General features: G+C 30.4%; 2 protein-coding genes across 2 annotated transcripts in view; both read right to left on the bottom strand.

The window, feature by feature from the left end:
* Positions 1–2,855, bottom strand: part of LOC116775872 (chloride channel protein 2) — a 38,478-nt gene extending 35,623 nt beyond the window's left edge. Inside the window, exon 1 of the mRNA XM_061524302.1 lies at positions 2,492–2,855. Within this exon, the coding sequence (XP_061380286.1) occupies positions 2,492–2,560 (69 nt within the window). The 5' untranslated portion in view covers positions 2,561–2,855. The remainder of the gene's footprint in view (positions 1–2,491) is intronic.
* A 3,884-nt stretch (positions 2,856–6,739) lies between these two features.
* LOC116775933 (glycine receptor subunit alpha-3-like) lies at positions 6,740–22,534 on the bottom strand. Its single transcript, XM_061524427.1, has 9 exons — positions 22,455–22,534; positions 19,960–20,107; positions 19,179–19,261; positions 18,414–18,640; positions 13,108–13,242; positions 12,303–12,403; positions 10,600–10,760; positions 8,674–8,746; positions 6,740–7,033 (listed from the first exon to the last, which is right to left on the bottom strand). Exons 1-9 carry the CDS (start codon positions 22,532–22,534, stop codon positions 6,905–6,907), a joined length of 1,137 nt encoding a protein of 378 aa, XP_061380411.1. The 3' UTR covers positions 6,740–6,904.
* Between the last annotated feature and the right edge of the window lie 529 nt (positions 22,535–23,063).

Below are 23,063 nucleotides of genomic sequence, written 5' to 3'. Positions count from 1 at the left end.
TGTCTCATGATTGTGATGACAATTTGACGTAACTGTCATCTATCATTGAATTATAGTGATTTTTTTATTATCAGACAGCAAGCACAGTTTTAAAATAAATAACGTCCACTGAAAACAGATTAAAAACCTAGGTGGCTATATTATATTAAGAGTTTTGGCAAAATTATAAAAAAAATTGCTATGACGTCTTAAAGACCAGTTAGCGATAAAAGATTTAACCTTTAACCTGGTATAAACAAAAATATTATCAGTCTAAGTATACTTACGTTTGAAACAATATATGTATATACTTACATAATGCTTCTGTGATTACGACGAGTGTTTTGTAATATTGCGTGCATAATCTTGATATACTTATGTATAGGTAATTTTAAATAACATGCTATCTATAACCCTTAAGACGATTATATGTCGTTGAGACAAATTATTTCGAGATTTTGCATTAGTCATTTATTTGCAATATTCGTAGTCACTCAATTTAAGTTTATAATGTATATCATGGTAAGGGACTGTGTAAAGCCATTATACAAATAATGCTTTGACTTCAAATCATACTTCGATATTTTTGCTTATTTGTTAAAGACATATTTATGAATAAAGAATAGTGATTTTCAAGACATCGCAGTCCACTTCAACTGTCAAAAAAATAATAAAAATAACGTCATTTCAGTTAAAGTTGTCGAAATCATTATGTATAAACAACCCGACAGTTATTATTTTTTTCTAATTTTTAATATATAATCAAATTTTACATTAAAACACTATAAAAAACAACAAACGACTCGTTGTCATTATAATCTGTTGCCGTGTTACAGCGGAAGTGACGCGTTGGGGTAAATTTAATGACAGTGTGTCATAAAATTTGTCTTAATGTCACATAGAACAATGTCAATTAGAAATTCAAACAGTACATTGTTTCAATAATATTATATGTTTATAAATATGTATATGTGATAAATCCGATGCATCAGTGTCTATAATGATATGGCTATTAAATTATTTGCGGGCTCTTACCATGGTAAGTCAGACGGAATAATAAAAGACAATATGTTTAACGGCTTTATTTTAAATAAAAATTGGGAATATTGATATCTAGTTTGTATAAATATATGCATATCGAAATAATATATTCAATAAATTCTGATTAAGGTAACAAGTTAATAACTCTACATTGATTCCTTTAATAAGATAAAAAAGAAAATCATCAAAATGTATGTAAAAAAATTGGATTATATAGATAAGTTATTTTGTGGTCCAAAAATTCTACATTTCTACTAAAATCCTATATGAAGATTTAAAATCATACCAAACACAATACAAACAATTCAAACATATCAGTAGTTTGTTACTAAACAGAAAATTTAAGTGATACTAACAGTACAACAGAACGCTTGTATCACCGGGGTCATCTGACGTGTCCTGTATCTATATAATGTAAACAAATAATGGGAGTAATACCTAATTAGACTAGATTTAAAACGCAAATAACGATTTATTATACACATTAATCCAGAATAGGATTTAGATTATACACGGATTAATGCAGGAAATTTATTTCGGAATTGATAACGAATGTGTCATTGTAATAACTAGTCTAGTATAGAAGTGACAGCTGTATGTTTAAAAATTGATAGAATTTTCAACGTCTAAGTTCTAGTACAACAATAACAGCTACTTATTCTTGCAGCGTACTAGAAAATATTTTTCATGTATTGACAATATTAGTAATTAAGAATTTATAATTCATAAATTTCATACAGAATATTAGTTTAATTAATGCTGAATCTTTATTGATTTATTATAATTGGAATACATTTTGGTTATCTTGATGGACACACATAAATATGTAATTTTAAATCTTAATTAAAAACTTATAAAAAAATGTATACAAAAATGTATGACACGAACGGAAGTTAAAGGTAATATTTACGTTGTAGTGTTGGGAGATAATTAGTTTTTAAATATGTCCATCATTAGTTTTGATTGGTTTTCTTGGAGTCGTAGAAGCTATTTATTGTATATATACTAGTAGATCTTTTGAATCTCACTCGGCACATGCTTGTACAGTTTTGATGAAACATTGAAAGATTATTGGAAATTAAATTAAAGTAAAAACATTAATTTGATTTTTATTGTTCAGTTATAAAAATATTTTAAAATAATTAAATGTTTTGTTCTGTATTCATTAATGGGAACAAATTTAATTTAATATATATATATATTTATATATGTATATATATTAATATATTATTGAACGACATTATTGTTTAAATATTTTTCTTTAATTTATTCTTCTGATCAAATCAAGTCATGAGAACATTCTGGAGTGTTGATAAATTTGTGATAAAACATTACAGTTAATTTAATAATACAAATCGTAAAAATTAAACAAATCTATTAATTTTTATGATCGTATTAAATCGGTAAACCGATTTTTATATATAAGAATGTTAACAGTTAGAAAGTACAAAGACGGAAATCGCATACTTACCAAGGTATTCTGATAACCCAAGCCCGATTCATCGTCAGACGTCTCCTCTTTCTTATTGATCTCTTTCATTATTATTGTCTTTCTTTAAATTTTATCAAATAAACAGTTTTAACTTTATTGTAATCCGAACACAATTCTTAAAAACTCCACGCGCGAAACTTGTGCGAGTAACTTTTTTTTTTTCAACGTAAACTTTATAAACCGGCCGTGATTCACAATGTCCGTCCATTTATAACCGTCCCATTCATCGTCCAGTGTACATCACATGAATATTTGTAATTGAATAAGTGCGATTCCATGCAAATCGTCCGAGTAGAAAACAACGCGCGCCCAAACGACCCAAGCGACTGACTGAATCTAACCGCTGACAAGTAGACTGTTGACAAATCATGAATCCGCCGTGACAGTTCGAGCTGTGCATTTCAAAGTTCATTACGTGGTTGTAGCTGGCCCTGTCCCTGAACTAGAACTTATCTTTATCAAGATATAATCAATCCTATCTTATCCACGAAGATCTTATTTAAATACATTTTTACTGTTGTACGATTATACTAAACACATGAATGCGTTGCCGATATTACGTGTACCTTATCTTTATTTTTTTTATACGTAATGGAATATGAACCGTCGACTAATTACTAAAGGTCATCGTCTTGTAAATTTTATTAGATATAACTAAATATTTAGTATTTGAAATTCATTTCTTGAAAGAGCCTCACTGATAATGGTGCCGATCTTCGGTTTATTGTTTAAATCAAATATTTCTGTCGTAACGTCAGACGATTGTTGATTTAATAAAACCGCAAAAAATAAAACTTAAATTGTTGGACCTCGAATATGATCTGTTATTTGATGTCTTACATAACCCAAGGGCATTGAACCGAGTCTTTTTTTATTATTCTGCACTAAAAATAATGATTCAGACTATTTTAACGATATTTGATACAAGCGTAGTTACTTCGAAATATATATGTCAAGACAAATTAATGATTGCAAATAATTTTTGCCGTTCAAGCGTTCTTATAAGTGTAACGAATGTTACTATTGTTGCTATACCTTATTGCATCAGATATCTGTGATAATTTTTATTCGATTTGACTCTTTTTGTGTATACATGACCTATCTAATAATAATCTATTTTTTTTTCATGTGTATAATAAAAAATATAGGAAGCTATATAAAGTTCAACCTGCTAGCAAAGTATTCAATCGAAGGACTTTGCTTTTGATTTACCTCCTCGCATTGCAAGGTAACAAAATAAGACGCTCGTTTAAACAGGGAATACAAATACATTTAAAATTAGAGGCTTGGGAAATATTCATCACTGGCTCAGTTAAATTCTCGTTTTGTGTAGTCAAATCTTTGACATTTTTGAAGTGATAATTAAAAAGTTACTAAATTCGGGTTACATTTATGATGTCAAATGTCAGTCAAATGTCAGTAGTATCTTAATTTATTTTTGATATTGTATACGTATAACAATACAATCAAGACCCATTTAACATTCCTGTGTCAATATTGTCACATTCAACACCGGTGCACGATGTGGAGTGTAACTTGTATCGTCCAATGTATGTGACCATTGTTATCTGTATTGTAATTAAGTGTAGACAGTCATAATAATGTGTCTTTTACACTCATTTTTACCAAAATTATATAAAAAGATGAGCCTTTTATACGTTCCTTATCTGTTTTTCGGCTGTTGTATCTAGGAATTATTTTTAAATCTTTATTTTAGTATAGGTACATAATCGGTATTTTTTTCCGTCCGTCTAAACTCCTCGCTAAGGTTATCGAAGTTATATTCAGCAAAAGTAGCTCTGCCAATTCGCTTTAATAACGTTGCTTATTGCGGTATTCTTGTTTGTGTGCAAATATCCAATCCTCATTCGGTACAAAAATAATGCCTTTCACCATATTAAGTTCTCTTCTAAAATATGTTAGGCTATTTACTACAGTAGTAAATTTGCAAGTTGTGTAGGGACATTATTTGTATGTTCCCTGTATATTCAAGTATGCCATGTGTCTCGTAAGTGTTTCCTTATTTTATCAAATACGGTAGCACTTGAAGATAAGTGCGATAAGATTGAAAAGGTCATTGTTATGGTTTGTATTACAATACATTCGAAAGATTAAGGTTTTAAAAGAACCTTGTTGACTTAAATATTGATATAAGTATAACAAAAGTATATGGAAAATAAGATTTATTCTCGTCTAAGTAACACCAGTCGTTCGAAACGTAATTTATGATTTATTTAGAAAGTAAATAAAATTTAAGCGTTCAAAAACAAAAACAAGCTATTATGTCTATTTGCTGAAATCTAAATTTAGTTGAAGGCCTTATTAGAAAAATGAAAGGTAGCAATTTTTACAATTGCATAAATGTAATGGTTAGAGAATATTAGTGATATAGTATATTATACGTTTATTAACTATTTATAGTAAACAATATAATCATTTACCAATTTATATAAAAAATTTAGGTACAAAGTAACGGTCACGGAAATCTCTTAGTTTTATCTTGAGTAACTTTTGCTCTTTAGGCTTTAGAGAATAAAATCGAATAGAATAATATTAAAGTTTCAGCACATTGACCTTCTATAAAGGTGGTACTTTCAATGATACATCTTAATATTGATGCAAGCTCTATTCCAAAGACGACATCAAGGCTGTAGCGTCCAAAAGTTACGTAGATAATTGTGTATAAAATTAAGTAATATACTGAGACACAAGATAAATATAAATTGTTTATCTGCAAATACAATAAATTTTTTTTGCTATAACTTTTTCAAGGAGTTTGAGTAGGCAATTTAGTTCATGACCTAATAAAATGGAAGTGATCAAATTGGGAGATTTGAATAAATAAAACAATTTTAACTTAACGAAGATGTTATTATCGACTGTATAATAAATTCATTTAATTGCAAAAACAATACAAGTGATCCAAATAAAACGATTAGTACATACATATATGTATCTACGATTTAAAATTATTTGCTGAATTTTTACTTATCTAATGTAAAGTTATTTCATACAACAATTACATTAACCGAACAAAAATAATCTTTACTTGAAATTAATTAAAATCATTTATTTATTACGTAATAACGACATTATTGTAAACTTAGTATATTTTTTCATATTAAAAATCAATAAGTTTCAAATGTTATGAGAAAGAAACATTGAAATATTTGAGCAATGTGTTTTTTATATACCAAGAGTTATAATAAATCGAAATGTAGTGAACATCTGATATTAATTTTCTACTAATTCGCTGATTTAATCCTATATTACATTCTACCCTCACTTAAATCCACCTAAATATGTATTGCGTTAAGCATCAGGTAATAAACACAACCTAGCCTTTATTGCAAATTATGTTTTAATAGTTAAATGATTTCGTAATAATACTTTAAACAGTATTGTAGGTATAGGAAATAAAAATGGCCATGAATTAAGAAATAAAGTATACATTCTGTTAGCGGGTTAATGACAAAGTTTTTACGGTTGGGATAATCTATATATAATTTAAAAAATTATAGTCGTATGTTTGCTATACGTAATAGAGAGCTTAAACAGATTTCGTTCTTGTTATTCCTATTATATTTTTGGGAATATAATCTTCATTTTTGACATTAGTAGTTCGTGCAGACTACTATTTAAATTTAAAATTAGAAACCAAACTATTTTTTTCAAAATGTTCTCGTTGATACCGATGAAAAATAAATGTTTTTTTTTCTATACATGTTATTCCTAGAGTTAAGGACAAATCAATTATAAGATACAAGAACCGAACATTGTCAGTACAGAAATAAATCTTAATCCGAGTTGATTTATATTATAATTTTGTTTTGTACCTTCAGCCATTATTACAGCCTGTAACGGCCTTGACGAAATTGTGATAGCGGTGAGGCAAAAACTATTCTAGGTATAGAATGAACTATTGTGGTTATAATAAAAACCTCTACTTGTGCAAAATTAAGCGTAAATTATAAGAAAAATAAATAATCTTTACCATATACTAAGAGAACTTTTGTTTTTTTGACATTTTAATAGATTTTTAAAACATTTCTGTAAGTAGAACAATGTTTTCAGATCGACCTCGCTATTGCTAAGCTATGACTTTGATTTTAATTCTAACTATAATTTTAAAGAAACTGTATTGAAGAGAAGAATTCTTTCGTGATAAGTTGAATTCGAAGATGTAGTTTTAATTGAATGTGTACTATTGAAAATCTACAAAATAATGACGGTATGTTAAAAATTAACGATCACCTACCGTCCTCGTATAATAAACTTAAACTTAAAAATATACTATGATCAAATAAATATATTCCTTCCTACACCATAGTTAAACAGCCGCGTAACAAGAAAAAAATATAACATGGTATCATATATATCATATCATATAAATCAGATGTATTGCGCGAACTGTATCCAATATGTTGCATTCAACACTGCGAAGAGAAGTGGGAAGAAGACTCTCGAAAATCGGTCGATGCTGACCGCTCTCATTCTCGCCTTAGCGGCTTCAGCTGGTTCCTGGAGAGCAGTAGTATACCATGAGCGTATCTTCATAGCTGTCTCGTGATAAATTAATTATTATAAAGAATCATCATATTTTGAAATAGAGTGTTGTTTTTAAGCCTAGTAACACTAACGAGTCGCAGAAGCATTATTTGAAATTTAAATCCGTTAGGGTAGTTTTGAATTTGAATGACTCATTAGTTCAACTATAGTATTAGAGAACTGGACGTATCATATCTGGATGATATTTAAATTTACGAGTGTTGAAGAATTCAGGTTTAAAGTGAGACATGCGAATACATAGATAAAGGTAGATTACAAGAACTTAAAATAAAATCCTAATTTATGACACAATAAAGAATTTAACATAATTGACATTGGCGATATAGAGATACCAAGATATCGAATAAATAACAGAAGATCGTAATTAAATAATCCTTAAAGATAACACTATGAAGTCCTAAGTATATCTTGATGATTGTAAAAAATATTAAGCATATTTCAGTATATCTTTCTAAAGCAGATTTAAATTAAAACTGGCTTGTGCTGACACTCATTCGATACGATCGTAAGTTGAGATGTGGGTTTAGTATTTAGATGATGAACGCCTTATCTTGGAAAAAGACTATTTACTTTTTACTTAAAGATTATGGAATTGTCTTAGGAAACTCGGACGTAAAGAAACATCCAATCCTTTTATATGCGCATGAAGAAGGAGAGAGCATATAACTCGTCGTTATTAGACTATAATTGGACTATTAATACATAGTGGAACGCTACTACAAGACAGTGTACTATATATATATATATATATATATGTGTGTGTGTAATTAATGATTATATATAAAAAAATGATTGTTGACGTATGTTTATTTCAAGTCGCCTACATTGTTTTTGAATGAATCAGCTCTAACTTAGATAAGATAAGCCAGCCAACATAAATCTTTTATTTCTTTATAAACACCAAAATATGAGCAATTTAAAATTGAATAAATTATAAACAAACATGAATTTAGCTTAGATAAATTTGCTTTCTATTTTAGATCAAAAATGAAAATCTATTTGAGATCAAAAATAAAAATATTTTATTGTTGCCAGTACCAAACTATGAATGACTAAAGGTGGTAACAAAAACTATTGTTTAAATAAAATTAAAGTTTTTTTTTATTGAATAAACTATGTCCGTCATTTATACAGTTATCAGTTCCTGTTATCAAGAAATAATTCGTTTATAACCTCGCGACACACTTTCACTAGCACGTTAATCAGGTTGCTTGAAAATCTGATTATTTTTTTCAGAAAAATTACTAAGTGTGTCAGAAAGAAGTTAAAACTGACAGTTCAGCGTTTACCCTCCAAAAATCACTTGATACATTTCTATCAAGAATGATTTGAGAAAGGTAAAGTCGAAATATCCGTGTTAAGTTAATTATACTAGTCGTAATATGAGAACGTTCTGTTACATAGAATCAGAGCATCAAAAGTAGCTAGCTTTGAATTCTGAATACATATTTGATAAGGAAAATTATCAAACAAAGGAGCAAATTGTTCTCAATACCAATAGTTATAACTGGAACTATGATATGAAGGAAAATATATTTCTAAAACTAGTGTTTTACGACCGTGATACTAGATATAGGCTATAATTATCTGACCTTAGGTTTACCGCCTCTATCATCAAGGATGATGTTGACGAGGCAGTACTCCATGAGCGCCATGAACACGAAGCTGGAAATAATTTAGTATAGAAAAATTTATGAGCACTTTTTCTATTACACGCAATTATAAACACGAGCCACAGAAACGTTTGCCTGGTTCCTTATCTATAGTAAACGTTATAATGTTTTTTTTTCGACGGATGTGAAAGTAAAATAACATTTTTATGGAAATGTGATTTCTTTCTCAATATAAATGTAGGACGGTTTGGAAAATTTTTAAGATCAGTCTTCACTTATGAGCTTAAACTTGATTAACAACTGCTTTAAAAATATATATTATTCTTTAAATATACCTTGAAGGGCTTGTATGACTTAACACAGATTATAAATTGAAACCTCCATACGATATTTTCTTTCACCGTTCTGAACCGGACGTAGGTCATCATAAACACATTCCTTGCAACCGGAGATCGAATCCGAGACCAACAATAAAAACCGCTAGACAATCGTCGATGTACAAAAAGAAAGTTGAATTTTTGTATTTAAAATCGCATCCATCAAAGGAAGAAATTCTCTTTAATTTTAATCATCCAGGAGTAGGGTACAGTGAAATCCAGAAGCCTGGACGTCCCCGCGTCTCGCTAGCGGCATCTCGGGTAAAAGAGGAACAAAAGAAATTCAATTTTCAAATTTGACAAATAATATTGTGTATACACTTAAATTTGTATTTGTCCCTTAAGTTTTAAACCGATATGGAAGTAATATTATTCTTTAGTATTTACTATACAGAAATATTCATGATTTAATTTTTTTTTCTTATCTATTTAGTTAGCAGTAATTATATATTGATTAATTATATATTAATTCTACCCTCCATCACGATACAAAGTTGCGTGTGAAGGTTAGTTTTTACGTGGTATCTTTAGAATACTTTATTCATGGTCATTCTCATGCACCAGATCACAACCCAGGACCACGTTGATGAATATCAGTATCTGTTCACATTTGATATCTATCCAGTACCAGTTAAAAGGATCGTTGTACTGCGTGTAATGAATCGAATTGGACTTGCTTGGGTCCTCGAAAGCCATGGAAGCGGTTGTAACTTATTTTGGAGAAAGTTATAATTTACTCCTTTTTTTAACTTCGACTGGAGAATGCTCTACTATCATTCCACCTGTTGGAAGTGGGTAATGATTCGTAGGTGGAGAACGCAATATCTCAGTATCAGTGTATTTACCCTTTTCTTGAAGACATTCTAAATTATAACTAGCAGAGAACACAGACGCAGTCAAACTGTTCCAATCCCTTAGTCTTATACATTTTGTCAGTCATATTACGAATCGTGTACGTCGTACATCAAGAGAATAACCATGTTGATAGTAACCACATGAATAGTTTGAATTAAGACATGTTAAGCTTTTGATGTTAGGTTAAGTCTACAATACAAATTTTATTATAGTTATGAATATAGGAAAATGTTATTCACATCTCATGCCCTAAAAACTTTTATTAGGAAGAATTAATTAAAATGTTTTTACCTTAAAACTCTTACATAAAAAAGGGACAGATTTTTTTTTTGTAAAATTTGTAGATAAGAAATATTAAAGCCATTACATAATTATTTTAAAATTGTCAACGTTTTTCGCTTATAATTCTATTACTTTTTCGGGAGACCTAAATTTTGTTAGAGAAATTATAAAAATCGTTCGTTTTCTTTCAAAATGACAGCAGTTTTGCAATCCATAGACTTAGATTTTCCTTTCCATTAGTCCTTAATATGCAAAAAACAAAATGGCGCCCTCAAACTAAACCACGTTGGGATATAAATGCTCAGGTTATTCTTCACCGGTACTGTTAATGTAGATTCAAGAGGTCCTAATATAATTAAGAGAATTTCACTGTAAATATAAGTATACTCACACAGTGCATACCGACATAAAAGCATCCACAGCCTTAAGATAGGACACAGGAGGCAGCTGTGCTTGGGATTTGGCGTGCTGGGTGGACAGAGTGAGGAGTGACGTCACACCCAGCGTGACACGCGCTGGCGCCGCGTCAGGCTTGATCCAGAACGACACCCACTTGGGACGAGCGATTATATTACCATGGTGCATATATAATGAAATCTAAGATTTACGCAAGTATTCATTGACGTAAAACAAATTTTTCGGACTTACCTACTACGCTTTTAATATTATTTTTAATATCACCATCGCAAAGTAACCGAAACGTCGGGAGTATGTTGTTAGAAATAATTATAAACGCGTAGAAAATCCGAAAAATATTAGTTTTATTTCAATGATATATATATTTTTCTAGAACATTATATATAATCGGTACACTTGGAAAGCACTGAAGGCTTATAAGTTATGATTTCGATTTTTTCATTAAAGCTAAATAAATGCAACAAAACCACAAGTGTTAAGAGAATAGAACGTCCCATTAATGTATATTTAAATTGTTTTATTTTTCTTTAAAATTAACCTATAATCTGGACAGATTTTTAATCTAATTCCCATATTTGTTTTTTCTATTACACCTAACATTATTTACGACATATTGAGTGGTGTACAATGACGTCACAAGCATTAACAGGACTGTTCACTGTTGTATAACTTTTAATTAGAAAAAATGTATTAATAATTAAATTACGTTTCTGTCTTTCTGATGTTCATTGTAGTGTCAGTGTTATATTAACATAATACTGTGGTCAATCGACGTACGTCCATTGAAATATCCACCGTGATCGTCTGTTATGACAAAACCACAACATTAACTGAAATAACCTTATTATTTTCAAACATTTATTCAATATGAATAGAAACATTCATGGTTTTGTTAGATTATTTTCTTTCTGTTGCATTTAGTTTATATACCTACAGGCCGTCACCAATCACCATTATTTTATGAAAAATATCACGCGTTAATGTCATAGATTATGAAATAATATCTAAATTCAACACTACCTACCATATGACAAAATGGCCAAAGTTTCTAATATACTTATAAAAAGCTGTCGCATAATTCACTTGTCTATATTATGTTGGTGAGTTTATTTATTTATTTATTTAATCGATACACCACAGTATTTGAAATATAGCACTTAAAACAAGAATACGATAAAATGACAGATACAATTTCAAACACTTAATAGGTATATACAGCATTAGAAGTGAGTGAGTTCGTTGCATTATAAAAATTTCCAACAAATTGTGTGTCGCGGTTCCTGTGTTTGTTACATCCCTGACTATAGCTTAATGCACTCGCACTAGGTACACCTTTTCAATAATTTTGAGTCTTTTTAGTAGACTCCAAATATTATGTTGTGTATAGGTATACTTGTAATTTTTCAATGTCTAAAATGATATGGTTTTCAGAAATAAGGTAGCTGGAAATATGTTATTTAATTTATAAACAAATAAAGAAATCTCCAGCTCTCGTAGTTTATTTAAAGGAAAGTTTGCGCTGGACCCCCACCCCCACGGTGAATCCATGGGATGCTGTGAAGTTTCGTCTCATACTATGCTTTATTAACGGACACTATAAAAATAGTTAATCGCAATGTACGATTATTACCAGGAAACGTGGCACATAACTTCATTTTGTCATTTTTATCAACTTACCGACATAATAACAATAAGGCAGGTGGGTATGTAGGTGTTGAACAGGTGGTATCCAAGACGACGCTTCAGTTTGAAGATCACCTCCAGACATGTGAAATTACCTTAAATAGAATAGGTCAGAAGAATTATACTGTTCTATATAAAACTAGAGCTTCATATAGAACATAATATGATCTTCCAAGATACATTGTTGTTGGTATAAATATATGTAGATTCTGCCAACGATAATCTCACTCACACTAACGAACCAATCTACCAACATTAGTAATTGATAGCATGTTATAGAATTTTAATTAAATTGATGTCAAGGTCAAGCTAATTCATCTTTAGTTTTCTTCAAATTTTGACGTAAATTTTGAGATTAAGTAAATCCCAGGTAAAGATCACGGTAATCCCAGTGTGGACATTGTGAAGAAATTTTATCACTTGGTACCTTGCGTTTGAGATCAAGGTAATAAAGCTAAAAAGCCTTTTATTGGACTAAGCTTATCCATGACATCGTTTTACAATCCTTTTGAAATGTCTTTGGATCTTAGCGAGGTAATGTAGCACGAGAGTGAACAATTGAGCCCAAATATTGTTATGCTACTTACGAAAATTAAGAACACTAGTGGAACTTATAACCATCGTTTGTATTGGAAATAGAATGATCAAATTATATTTTATTTTGCATCTTATCCGAATAATTGTAATAATAGTTGAAGTTGATGTCATGTAACAAAATGACGATGAATATTTTATAGCGGCTAACCGTAGTTTAAGACCTGGAAAAGATGAGGTATCCTGATACCGTAATTTGACCTACCAGTGGAATAAACCTGGGTGCAGTCTGCGGTTCTATTCTGGACCAGCTCCAACTGTGGAAGTTCGATGTTCTCGTCTACCACCAAAGGTACCTCAGGATCCCACTGGAAGATCAGGTCATCTGTCGTGTGAGACACTGGAATTGGTTTTATAGTTTTATTAAAATTTCTCTTGGACTTTTATTTCGCCTTGCACCTTCCAACTTTTTTAAATCCGTATTTATTCCATTTTTTCACAGCCCTACACCTCTTTTATATAAAATATCTAAGATAGTAATAGATAGATAAATGCAATTTAGCGTTAAGGTCGTCGCATTAAGTGCAACACGTTGATATATGTGCAAAGAAGATAAGATACAAGCTATTTCAAAAATATCACAAAATTTACAACCCGTACACGACCTAATGAATGCCAAATATAAACAACATCCTTGGCACAAGATGTAATAAAAACAACTAACGAGCGGGGTTCCCAAGCGAGATCCCTCGGAATAGCTGTGAAGAGCGCCTTACCTATTTATGGACCTGGGCACTTTACATCGCGAGACTCAATCGTGTCCTTCACGATGATCACGATAAAAACTCGCTGACATCAGAGGCACTGAGCGGCGTTGAGAGCACTTGGCCTACATTTTACGAGCCACTTGAGAAATCAATTTTTCTGTATCGCCCCACAAACTTTACCTACCCTTAAGAGCTTTAAAATGTTTGTCGATCGAGCACCTATTGTTGAAAATATTTTTATTTTATTCTCATCAAAGATGTAGATTTCCAAGAAATGAAACGCCACTATGATTTGTGATTTTGCAAATAAAATCGAAAATAACAGTAATAATTTTAATATAAATTCAATGGTCTCCAAAAAAACCGTTACACTTCAAAATGTTTCCCTGTTGAATTTTTTTAAGGCGAAGTACTGTCATTGAACTTTATGATACAAAAATTCTGGAATGATAATTAGTTAATTTAAAAAGTCAAAATAACCGGTGTGTAGTTAAGTGTAACACGACCTAAAAATTCTATTAAAATTTAATCTAGAATGTTGCCAAAATCACATATAAAATTCAAATTGAATTTGAGAATTGTAATAAATAATAATCAGAAATTTTTTAACACTTATAACTAATAAAAAATAATGCCCGTGGCAATGAAACTCTAAAAAGATAGCTATTTTTTTAATCTTTATCCCGAAGATATACCAAATTTATTTATAATGTATACTCTCCTCTGTTGCAGAGAAATAATATTTGAACCTATATATTTTGTTTTAATAAGACATATACATTGTATATTAAGTCTACGACCTATTTAGATCTTCTCTAAAACTCCTTTCAATCGCAGTCTTTTTCGAATACTTTTTTTTTTGTATCTTAAAGTTTTGCAAAATGAAAAGATTGCCATAGACTAAATTCAGATATTTTCTGATTCACACAGAGTTCTGGATTTCAGTAACTGTCTAAGATGTTCATATAAGCGTTTTTTAATACATTGTAAAACTCAAAGGCCTGAGGGGCGTTCAAAATTGGACGTCACTGTCGGAAAGTGTCGTCGAGTGGACGAGTTGAGCTGACACTCGTGTCGACACTCATCCTCAAATTAACCTGATTTATAGCATATTAAGCTATTATTGATTAATTTTGATGTCATATGCCGTTTATACTGAAGTAGTACTTGTTAATTCTACTTAAAAACAGTTTTTCTATTTTCATGTATATCGTAAATACAAACGTACTGATCAAGTCGCTGTCCAATGTTCATGAAAATGTCGTGTCTCCGACACCTGGCCCATACTATTCAGAACTCGCTATACACCCTGTGTTCAAACGGTAAAGTACACGTAAAATTTACGGAAAGTAAATTTCAAACCATCTGAATGATGTGTATGAAAGTTTTGCAGCGGTAAAGGCTTGTGGAATGTACCTCCAGGTATTAAACCTTGCAATTTCTTATAAGGCTCTCTTTCATAATGTTGCTAAGAATGCATAGTAAGTACATTTTTACGTAATTCTAATCTGTTAAGGCAATCGTTGTCTATCTGAATAACTCACCAGCTCTAGAGGCTGGTAGTGAAGCTAGTATTGGTGCCCGCGCCTCAAAACGAGAACAGTAATATACAGCCTACCTTGGGCTTGGTGACATTTCATTAGGTGGGAGTGCAAAGAAGTACTGCTTTGATCTATCGAGGACACAAAACTCCTTTGAGGCTAGATTAGACTTCTCACATACCTATAAACGGTTATTTATTTTTAACTGGACTTACTTAGATAGATGTACATATGTCGTGATGGCCTGGAGGTTAAAGGCCCGCTTCTCACACATGAGGGCGCGGGTTCGAAACCTGGCAAGTACCAATGTGATCTATTCCGAGTCATATGTACTTTCTAAGAATATTTAGATACCACCGACAGACGGCGAAGGAAAATATCGTAAGGAAACCTGGTCTTATAATTTAAAATTATAAGATTGAAATCGCCAACCCGTCTTGAGCAATCGTGGTGATTAATGCTCTAACCTTCTCCATGTGAGAAGAGGCCTTTGCTCAGTATTGGACTCCGATAGGCTGATGATGATGATGATGGTGATGATGATGATGATGAGTTAGATATATTGATGCTGGAGTTATAGGTATAGTTCCAATGTTTAGGTAATTGTGATTGCAAATAAGTTAAAAAAAATCTAATTCCTCTCCAAATAACTAAGCGCTACGTATACTTTAATGTTATTTATAGATTGTAAATCAAACTTAATGTCATGTCGTAGACAGCATAATTTTTTAATAGATTAAATAGATTATGTTATTAACTGACAAGTAAACTATCAAAAATTACAACAAAATCACTTTAATAAGGTTAGTGTCACAGTTACTTAACCCATTTTCGACATGTTCGTATTACAAACAGGAGTGTAGTATAGTACAAGTGCCCTTATAATGAGTTCGTAGTTAACGAATAGTTATGAAGTTTTCGAGAACATTCTCTGACGACGATCCATGTGACAGTAACATTTCCTAATTTATTTAAACTTTAATATGTAAATAACTAAACTAAATATATTACAAAAAAAATTTCATACAGTAATATAATTAACTATAAAAAGAGCTCTCGAATGAAATTATTCATAATTTGAAGCAAAATTAATTAGTTCGTAAATTACGAAGTCAACTGTACATAAGTTATGGTATAAACGCCTGAGTTAACTGAACCGAGTTCGCTGCAAACGTTTTTGCCTTTTAGAAATCAAAGGCGCCCAACATAATATTCATGTAGTTATATTTCTATATTACGCATTTCAGAATGTCTAATTAATTAAGAGTTTAACCTAAACCAACCGGGTCTTTTACGGACCTTTTTTTTAAATAAAAATATTAATGTAGGTCAACAAAAAACGATGTTTTTAATGAAAATGCAGGCCAAGTTTTAAAAATATCAAACCAAACATAAAATTTTCAAACCATGCCTTGTGCTGACTACAAAAAATACTTATATTACAACAAAAATGTATCTGAATAAAATAGAATACGATTCAACAAAACCGCACTGCGAAGGTTTTACGACAGACTACCACAAAAAAAAAAATAACCATATTAATCCGTCTTTATATAAAGAAAATAAAATAAAATTTATATCACTGTTATGAAACATGACCTACATCACTGTAAATAAATTTAATAAATTGAAACAAGCCATAGATAGCGCTGCACATAACACACGTATAGCTGTGGTCGCTGGAGACGGGGTAATAAGTTTCAAGAGACATAATTGCCGTACGCAAACATTCGCATTGTCGTACGTCCTCAACTGGTTTTTAACCTAGATTTATGATATAAATTAATTGAACCTAATTAAATCTTTTTCAACAACTTCATAAATATTTTGCTTTAGTTGATGAGATAGTGATATGTTGATGAATCTAAATAGGATTGTGATGGTAGCGTTTACAAGTTTGAAGATTAAATATGTTAGGGGGTGTAAAGAGTTTGCGAAAAAGGTGCTCGCTACACGGTGCAGCTGAGATCACGGAGATGGCTATTGAGTATTGACAATGTTATGTTATCTGCTAAACCTCAGTGCCAGTAGACGTCGCAATTTTTTGATTCAGTTATCTTTGATTTGAAAGAAGCCAGTATCTAAGTGCAGAATTGAAAAGAAAACATTCGCTAAAAGCCTGTCAGTCAAAATCAAGAACTTTCTGGTCTTCCGAAAGTAAATACCAATTGTAGGTTTAGGAACATTAAAAGGTCCAAAGGCCGCTGTTATGGTTGTGTTAGAAAACGCGATACAAGCACTAGAAAACTATTACATGTTACAAACAACTATTAACAACTAAGAACAACTAAGAACAACTGTTACGAAATTATTACCTGTGGTACCTGCGCACATAATAATTTTGTACGCCGAATCATTCTAAGCTTATTTGTCTATCTTGTTCAGATATTTAGATCGGATTTTATTATTTGAAAATTTATCGGATTTTATTATTTGAAAAATTAGACCAGATCAGATGTGACATCTCGTCAGCCCGTGATCACGGTTGTTGAAAAGTGACCGAAACGTCGGCAGTATGTAGTTTTAACAAAAAATAAAGCACGCGTAGCATATCCGAAAAATATTAGTTTCATTTAAATGAATAAAACTCGCGAAAGTCTTAGATAACATTATTAAATGACAAATTATATTTCTAGATGAGAAGCGACAACCGGCCTGTAATGAATTTCTGTAAAGAAAATCCGACGGTACTAGCCTAAAAAACTACCCTCTTATTTTCAAAATTTTTTTTTATTTTGTTAGAAAAATCATCTTTAAATATCGTATGAAAATTTCGTTATATTTTAATGCTTAATTAATTATAATTATTTGTGACGTCATTTGATTTTAATCAAACATTAATTGGGATTAATTTTACAATAATCAATTAAAAAAAAAAACAAAATAGTGCATGGAGTCCCTCCCTCCGAAAAATTGAACTTCGTAATTAAACATGAAAATAGGAAGGGGAAGAAATATTTTAATAGTAAACTCATATTGCTTCTTTAATACAAACTTTATAAAGATATCTTACGATTCTCAATTGCCCCACCCATTTACTCTTTCCCCGTCTCTATCTATCCCCCCTCCCCAGGTGCGTTGAACGTTTAACGCCACCTTGCTGAAGGTCGTATTAGAGGTTTCAGTTAAAAATTACGCTTAGTTCAGTTTAGTTATCGCATTATAAATTAAAAGTATTATAAAAAAAAAAAACGATTTTACTATAAGTCACATTTTTATATAAACAAGCGCGAAAGCGAATAAAATATTAAGACTACACTCACAGCTTTCCATTTGCAGCTTGCACTCTTGGGTGTCGTGAGGGTAGATGAGGAAATTCATGGCACAGCTCAACTTCAGAGTCAACTTCACCATGTAAAGTATGGTCTTGTCCTTGTATAACCACACATAGTGGTTAGGTATGGTCATCGTTTGGAAGGTCACTGATTTAGCGTTCTTGAAAAACGAATCCGGACGCCACATCTGTTTCAGCCAGTCGACTTCTAGTAATCTGTGATGTTGTGATCGATGCTTCATATTATACAAACATAACAATAAAATATATTATGATTTAAGAGCCATATGTTTATTGAATTTTTGATAGCAGTGTAACAATACTGCAAAAAAGTTACCTGTATTGAAATATATACAAAATAAAATTAAACATTATCACAGTATGAGTATGACATTCAGTTTATTCCTAATGGTCTTCGATATGTTTTTCTAAATAACTCAGTTTGACTTATCATTTTTGTAATATTCTAGTAAAAAACTAAGGTTTTCATTTCACTGTTATTATTATAAATTTAACCCGATTATATTAAATGTAACTTTAGATTTTTCTTTTATAATAGTTTAATGTTAAATGTCCAAAAAATATATAAAATAATTACGTCACCAAACGCAGTGACCAGAAATCTTCCAAAGCATTTAAAGGATGAAGTGCTCTAAAGAAAATTCGGAAGCTTCAACAAAATATATCAGCAAACAATTATTTGACTTGTTGTATTGAATAGAAGTCACTATTAAAGTTATACGAGACATCTGACCTGTATTCTGTTGTCATATTCTCCGGCAGCCTGAGCCGGAAGTCTTTCCACGTTTGAGCGAAAAATATGTCTGCGGCATAAGTCTAGAATGTGGATGTGAGAAAAAAATAGACCTATGAAATATACATACTAATACATTTAGTATAGAATCTTTTGCTAATGTTCGTTGTCAATTTAATTTTAACTGTGAATATAACTCTTATATTATATAATGAAAGATATGTACTTTTTTCATGATGTTCCGTTTAAATATAATGACTGGGATGAAATTGTAACACTCATTTTTCCTAAAGGAAGTTCAAATCTGTTTAGAATGAGAAAATATTAAATATAAGTATTTGTATGAATATATTTGGAGAATCTTCTGTTGTAAAATGTCTACTATTGAAAATTTTTAATATGGAATTTGTTGTTAATATTTGCTAAAGTTTCTACGTTCTCTTGAAAGGGCTAATGTTGGTTAATTTTGTAATTGCTAATACTGTATTGCAGATATAAAAAGCAAGTGTTTACTTGTATACTTGTAAATAGCAATTTTATTGAGATATACTTAATTTTTTTGTCAGCGATATTTGAATAACAAACAGTTCTTTTGACAAAATTACTTCAAAGCATACAACCTAGATTTTACAAGTACTTTTAAAGCCATTCGTTTGGGAATGCAATCTGGCGAATGTCGAAAGCTCGGAACTAACTATTTTTAATGTAATTAATTTATTTTGCAGCCATCTCATAGTTATAACAATGGCGAGTGATCATTCTGGCTGTCAGATAAAGGTACCATTGAGTTCTCATCGATGGAGTCCAGCCCCATGACTGTCACGTGGAAGTTGACTATAGTGGGCTGATCGTCTTTCTTCGGAGGCCTCATCTTGTCGTAAAGACGAGGATCATCAGGCAGGAGATCTTGGAAGGCCACCAGCGTTGACCTTTGGACAAATTAACGAGGCAAACAATTAATAAAGAAAAATTCGCACACCTCATTGTCAAACACTATAAACTATGGTTTATGTTTTCAATATTGTTTGTTAATTTAATTTCCTGCATGTGCTTCGGAGAATGGCCTCTTCTACACACCAAAATACTAATTTGGTATGAACAAAACTATAATTTTTGACTTGCAAGTAACTATTTAACATTGAAGAGCACGATAAAGATACTGATTCCTGTTTCATATAGATGAAAACGAATGTAAGTCCTATATCAGATCGGCAGTAATTTTTTAAGTTGCTCACTGGAAATATAAAAAAGTAATATTATATATATATATATGATATAAGACAACACGTAATAATCTGTTTAAATTTAATCAGTTTGTCAGCTGAATACTTAAGGTATTTTTTTATTATAAGTAGATACACTTAGATCATGTTTTCTCAAATAATGAGTCTTCGCTAAAAATAGACTGTGGATTTTTTTACCCAAATTTCAGCTTCTTGTGTTTTGAGGTTAAGTTTATAAACAATTAATAGGATACTAAGTATACATTTTATATACTTTTGATAACGAAACGTTCAACTAATACGGAATAATTCGATAGTTAATTTTTTCATACAGCCATTCAAAAGCTCAAATCATGATTTGAGAATTATTTGATCTTTCGATTTCACGGTTTGTTAGATCGAGTCACTTTTCATATATCTAAAGATGTGTTTAAAGCAAATTATCTTAATTATATAACGTATTCTCTATGAATTTGTTTGCTTTGTATATATTTCGATAGTAGAGTCAAAATTTGCAAGAACAGTTTTAAAACTTCATTATGCTGAATATTTTCGTGCTGTGCCATTCATGAATGAAGCGAAAAATATTATTATTTATATCTCAGCTCAAACTGAGAATCCGTGTCAAGAGGATGTGAAGGATGGCTTTTGGTAGAATCCATATATGAAAAAAATACATACGATTGAAATGTTCATTTTAATATATTATTATATTTTTAACGAGAATTAAATGTGATTTTATTAAAAGTCCAATTAACTACACAGAATATTATACGTTCTGTATTATCTAGTCTGTATCCCGGATATGAATGTATAAATTACGCAATATGTATCATCCAATCAAAAATATATTTTTGATTAATGAGAACTTCTTGGAAGAAGAGCGGAAATTAATCCTTACTATTTCAATTTTGGAATTTTATATTTTAATAGAAATAATTTTGAATAATATGACAAAACGAGACACTTATTAGATTTACTTTTAAAATTAGCACTTTTTAACTTTTTCATTCAATGGAAACTCTTTGCTCACCTTTTAGGGCAATATTAAAAAAAATATCTATCCCTGACTCTGTAATAGTAATCTGTACTTTTGTTATTTTAATATAATATTTGTCACAAATTAACCAGTTCTATGACAAAATGAAAATAACAGAAAAATTTAATGAATCCCATTACAATATCATCATTTTAAGTTTAACGGTAATGCTGCCTTACAATAAATTTATTTCAGTATAGGACTTACTAACTGATTTTCTTAGGAAATTTTGTTATTTTCGTATTATTTTTTGCAAAAAAAACTACAATATTGGGATAATAATTTTAGTATATATATATTATATAGTATTTTAGTATGTTTTTATCAAACTAACAATTGAAATTTCAACTGACATTGGCTGAATACTTTACTAAATATAAAAACTTTTTAGTGGTCATCGGATTTGTAAAGTAATTAACGATCTGCATCTACATATCTCACTTATTGCTGAAAATACTTATAAAATATGAAATGAAGTTGAGAATAGAATAAGTTTTTTTTATCGGTATACATTATTAAAATTAACAGTAATAGTTACGTGGAATAAATTCAGACCATTTTTATTATAAGATCAATAGAATTTAAGGCAGAAAACAGGTATAAATGTGACAGCGGTATTAAAAAAGCATTCCAATTAGTAAACTCACTCGAGTCTTGAGTGATCGAAATACTTACCAATGTTAGAACGCACAGAGTGATTGTAATTGCTCTCGAAGTTTTATATAATTAAACTTTTTACTGAAAAGAGGTTGTACATTTCAAAAGCTCTCGGATATTTCTCTCATCTGATGTAGGTATCGGCGCTTATACTATAATTACAAATTATATTATAATTATTTAAATCGATTTCCACTCATAAATTTGTAATGTACAAGATTATTTAAGGTGCTTTATAAATATCTAAGATTTGAAATTATTATAAAATACATATTTAAGGGAAAATTAACCTAAATTTAATTAATCGTGTTATATTGTAATTTTTTTTTACTTGAACTGTTTTTGTTTAATACTTACTGTGCGTAACAGAGATCCCCAGCTCCAAACCACAAACGAATTAAAATCATTGTCAGCCATAATAATTTCTCAGCCGCCATTTTTATATTTTATTTCAAACTACTATATTAACTATAAAACAATAATTAAATAAATATTATTTTTTTACATTAATTCTCACTTTTATTAAAACTATTCCTATCTATTTTTAAACATTATAACTTTTTTATTATATCCATTTGCATGAATTTTTAAAACTTTTTGCAAATTTGCAAACTTTTGCCAGTTGCGGTTGAAAGCGCGCGAAACAATGATGTCCGTGGCAAAAACTGATTTTTTTGCAATCATTCCCGCTCTGCACATGCGTACTATCAGATGCACGAAATAATTTTAAATACATATATATATTATGTTGACATATTTTAATATAAAAAAAGAAATAAAATTGTCCTTTATAAACATGTTATTTCGTATGTTGAATGTAAAATCAGGTGCGGCATTTTGTAAACCCTCTGAGCGGCTAAAACCATTTCCATGATGCTCCTTACTACAAGTTAGTTGTGAATGATGAAAAAGATGTAGGATATGAAAATTCTACTACTATTCTACTGTATAAATCTATTTACGTTT

The sequence above is a fragment of the Danaus plexippus genome, chromosome 24 (assembly GCF_018135715.1).
Source record: "Danaus plexippus chromosome 24, MEX_DaPlex, whole genome shotgun sequence".
Lineage (NCBI taxonomy): Eukaryota > Metazoa > Arthropoda > Insecta > Lepidoptera > Nymphalidae > Danaus > Danaus plexippus.
This window is presented reverse-complemented; position numbering and strand designations above follow the sequence as displayed.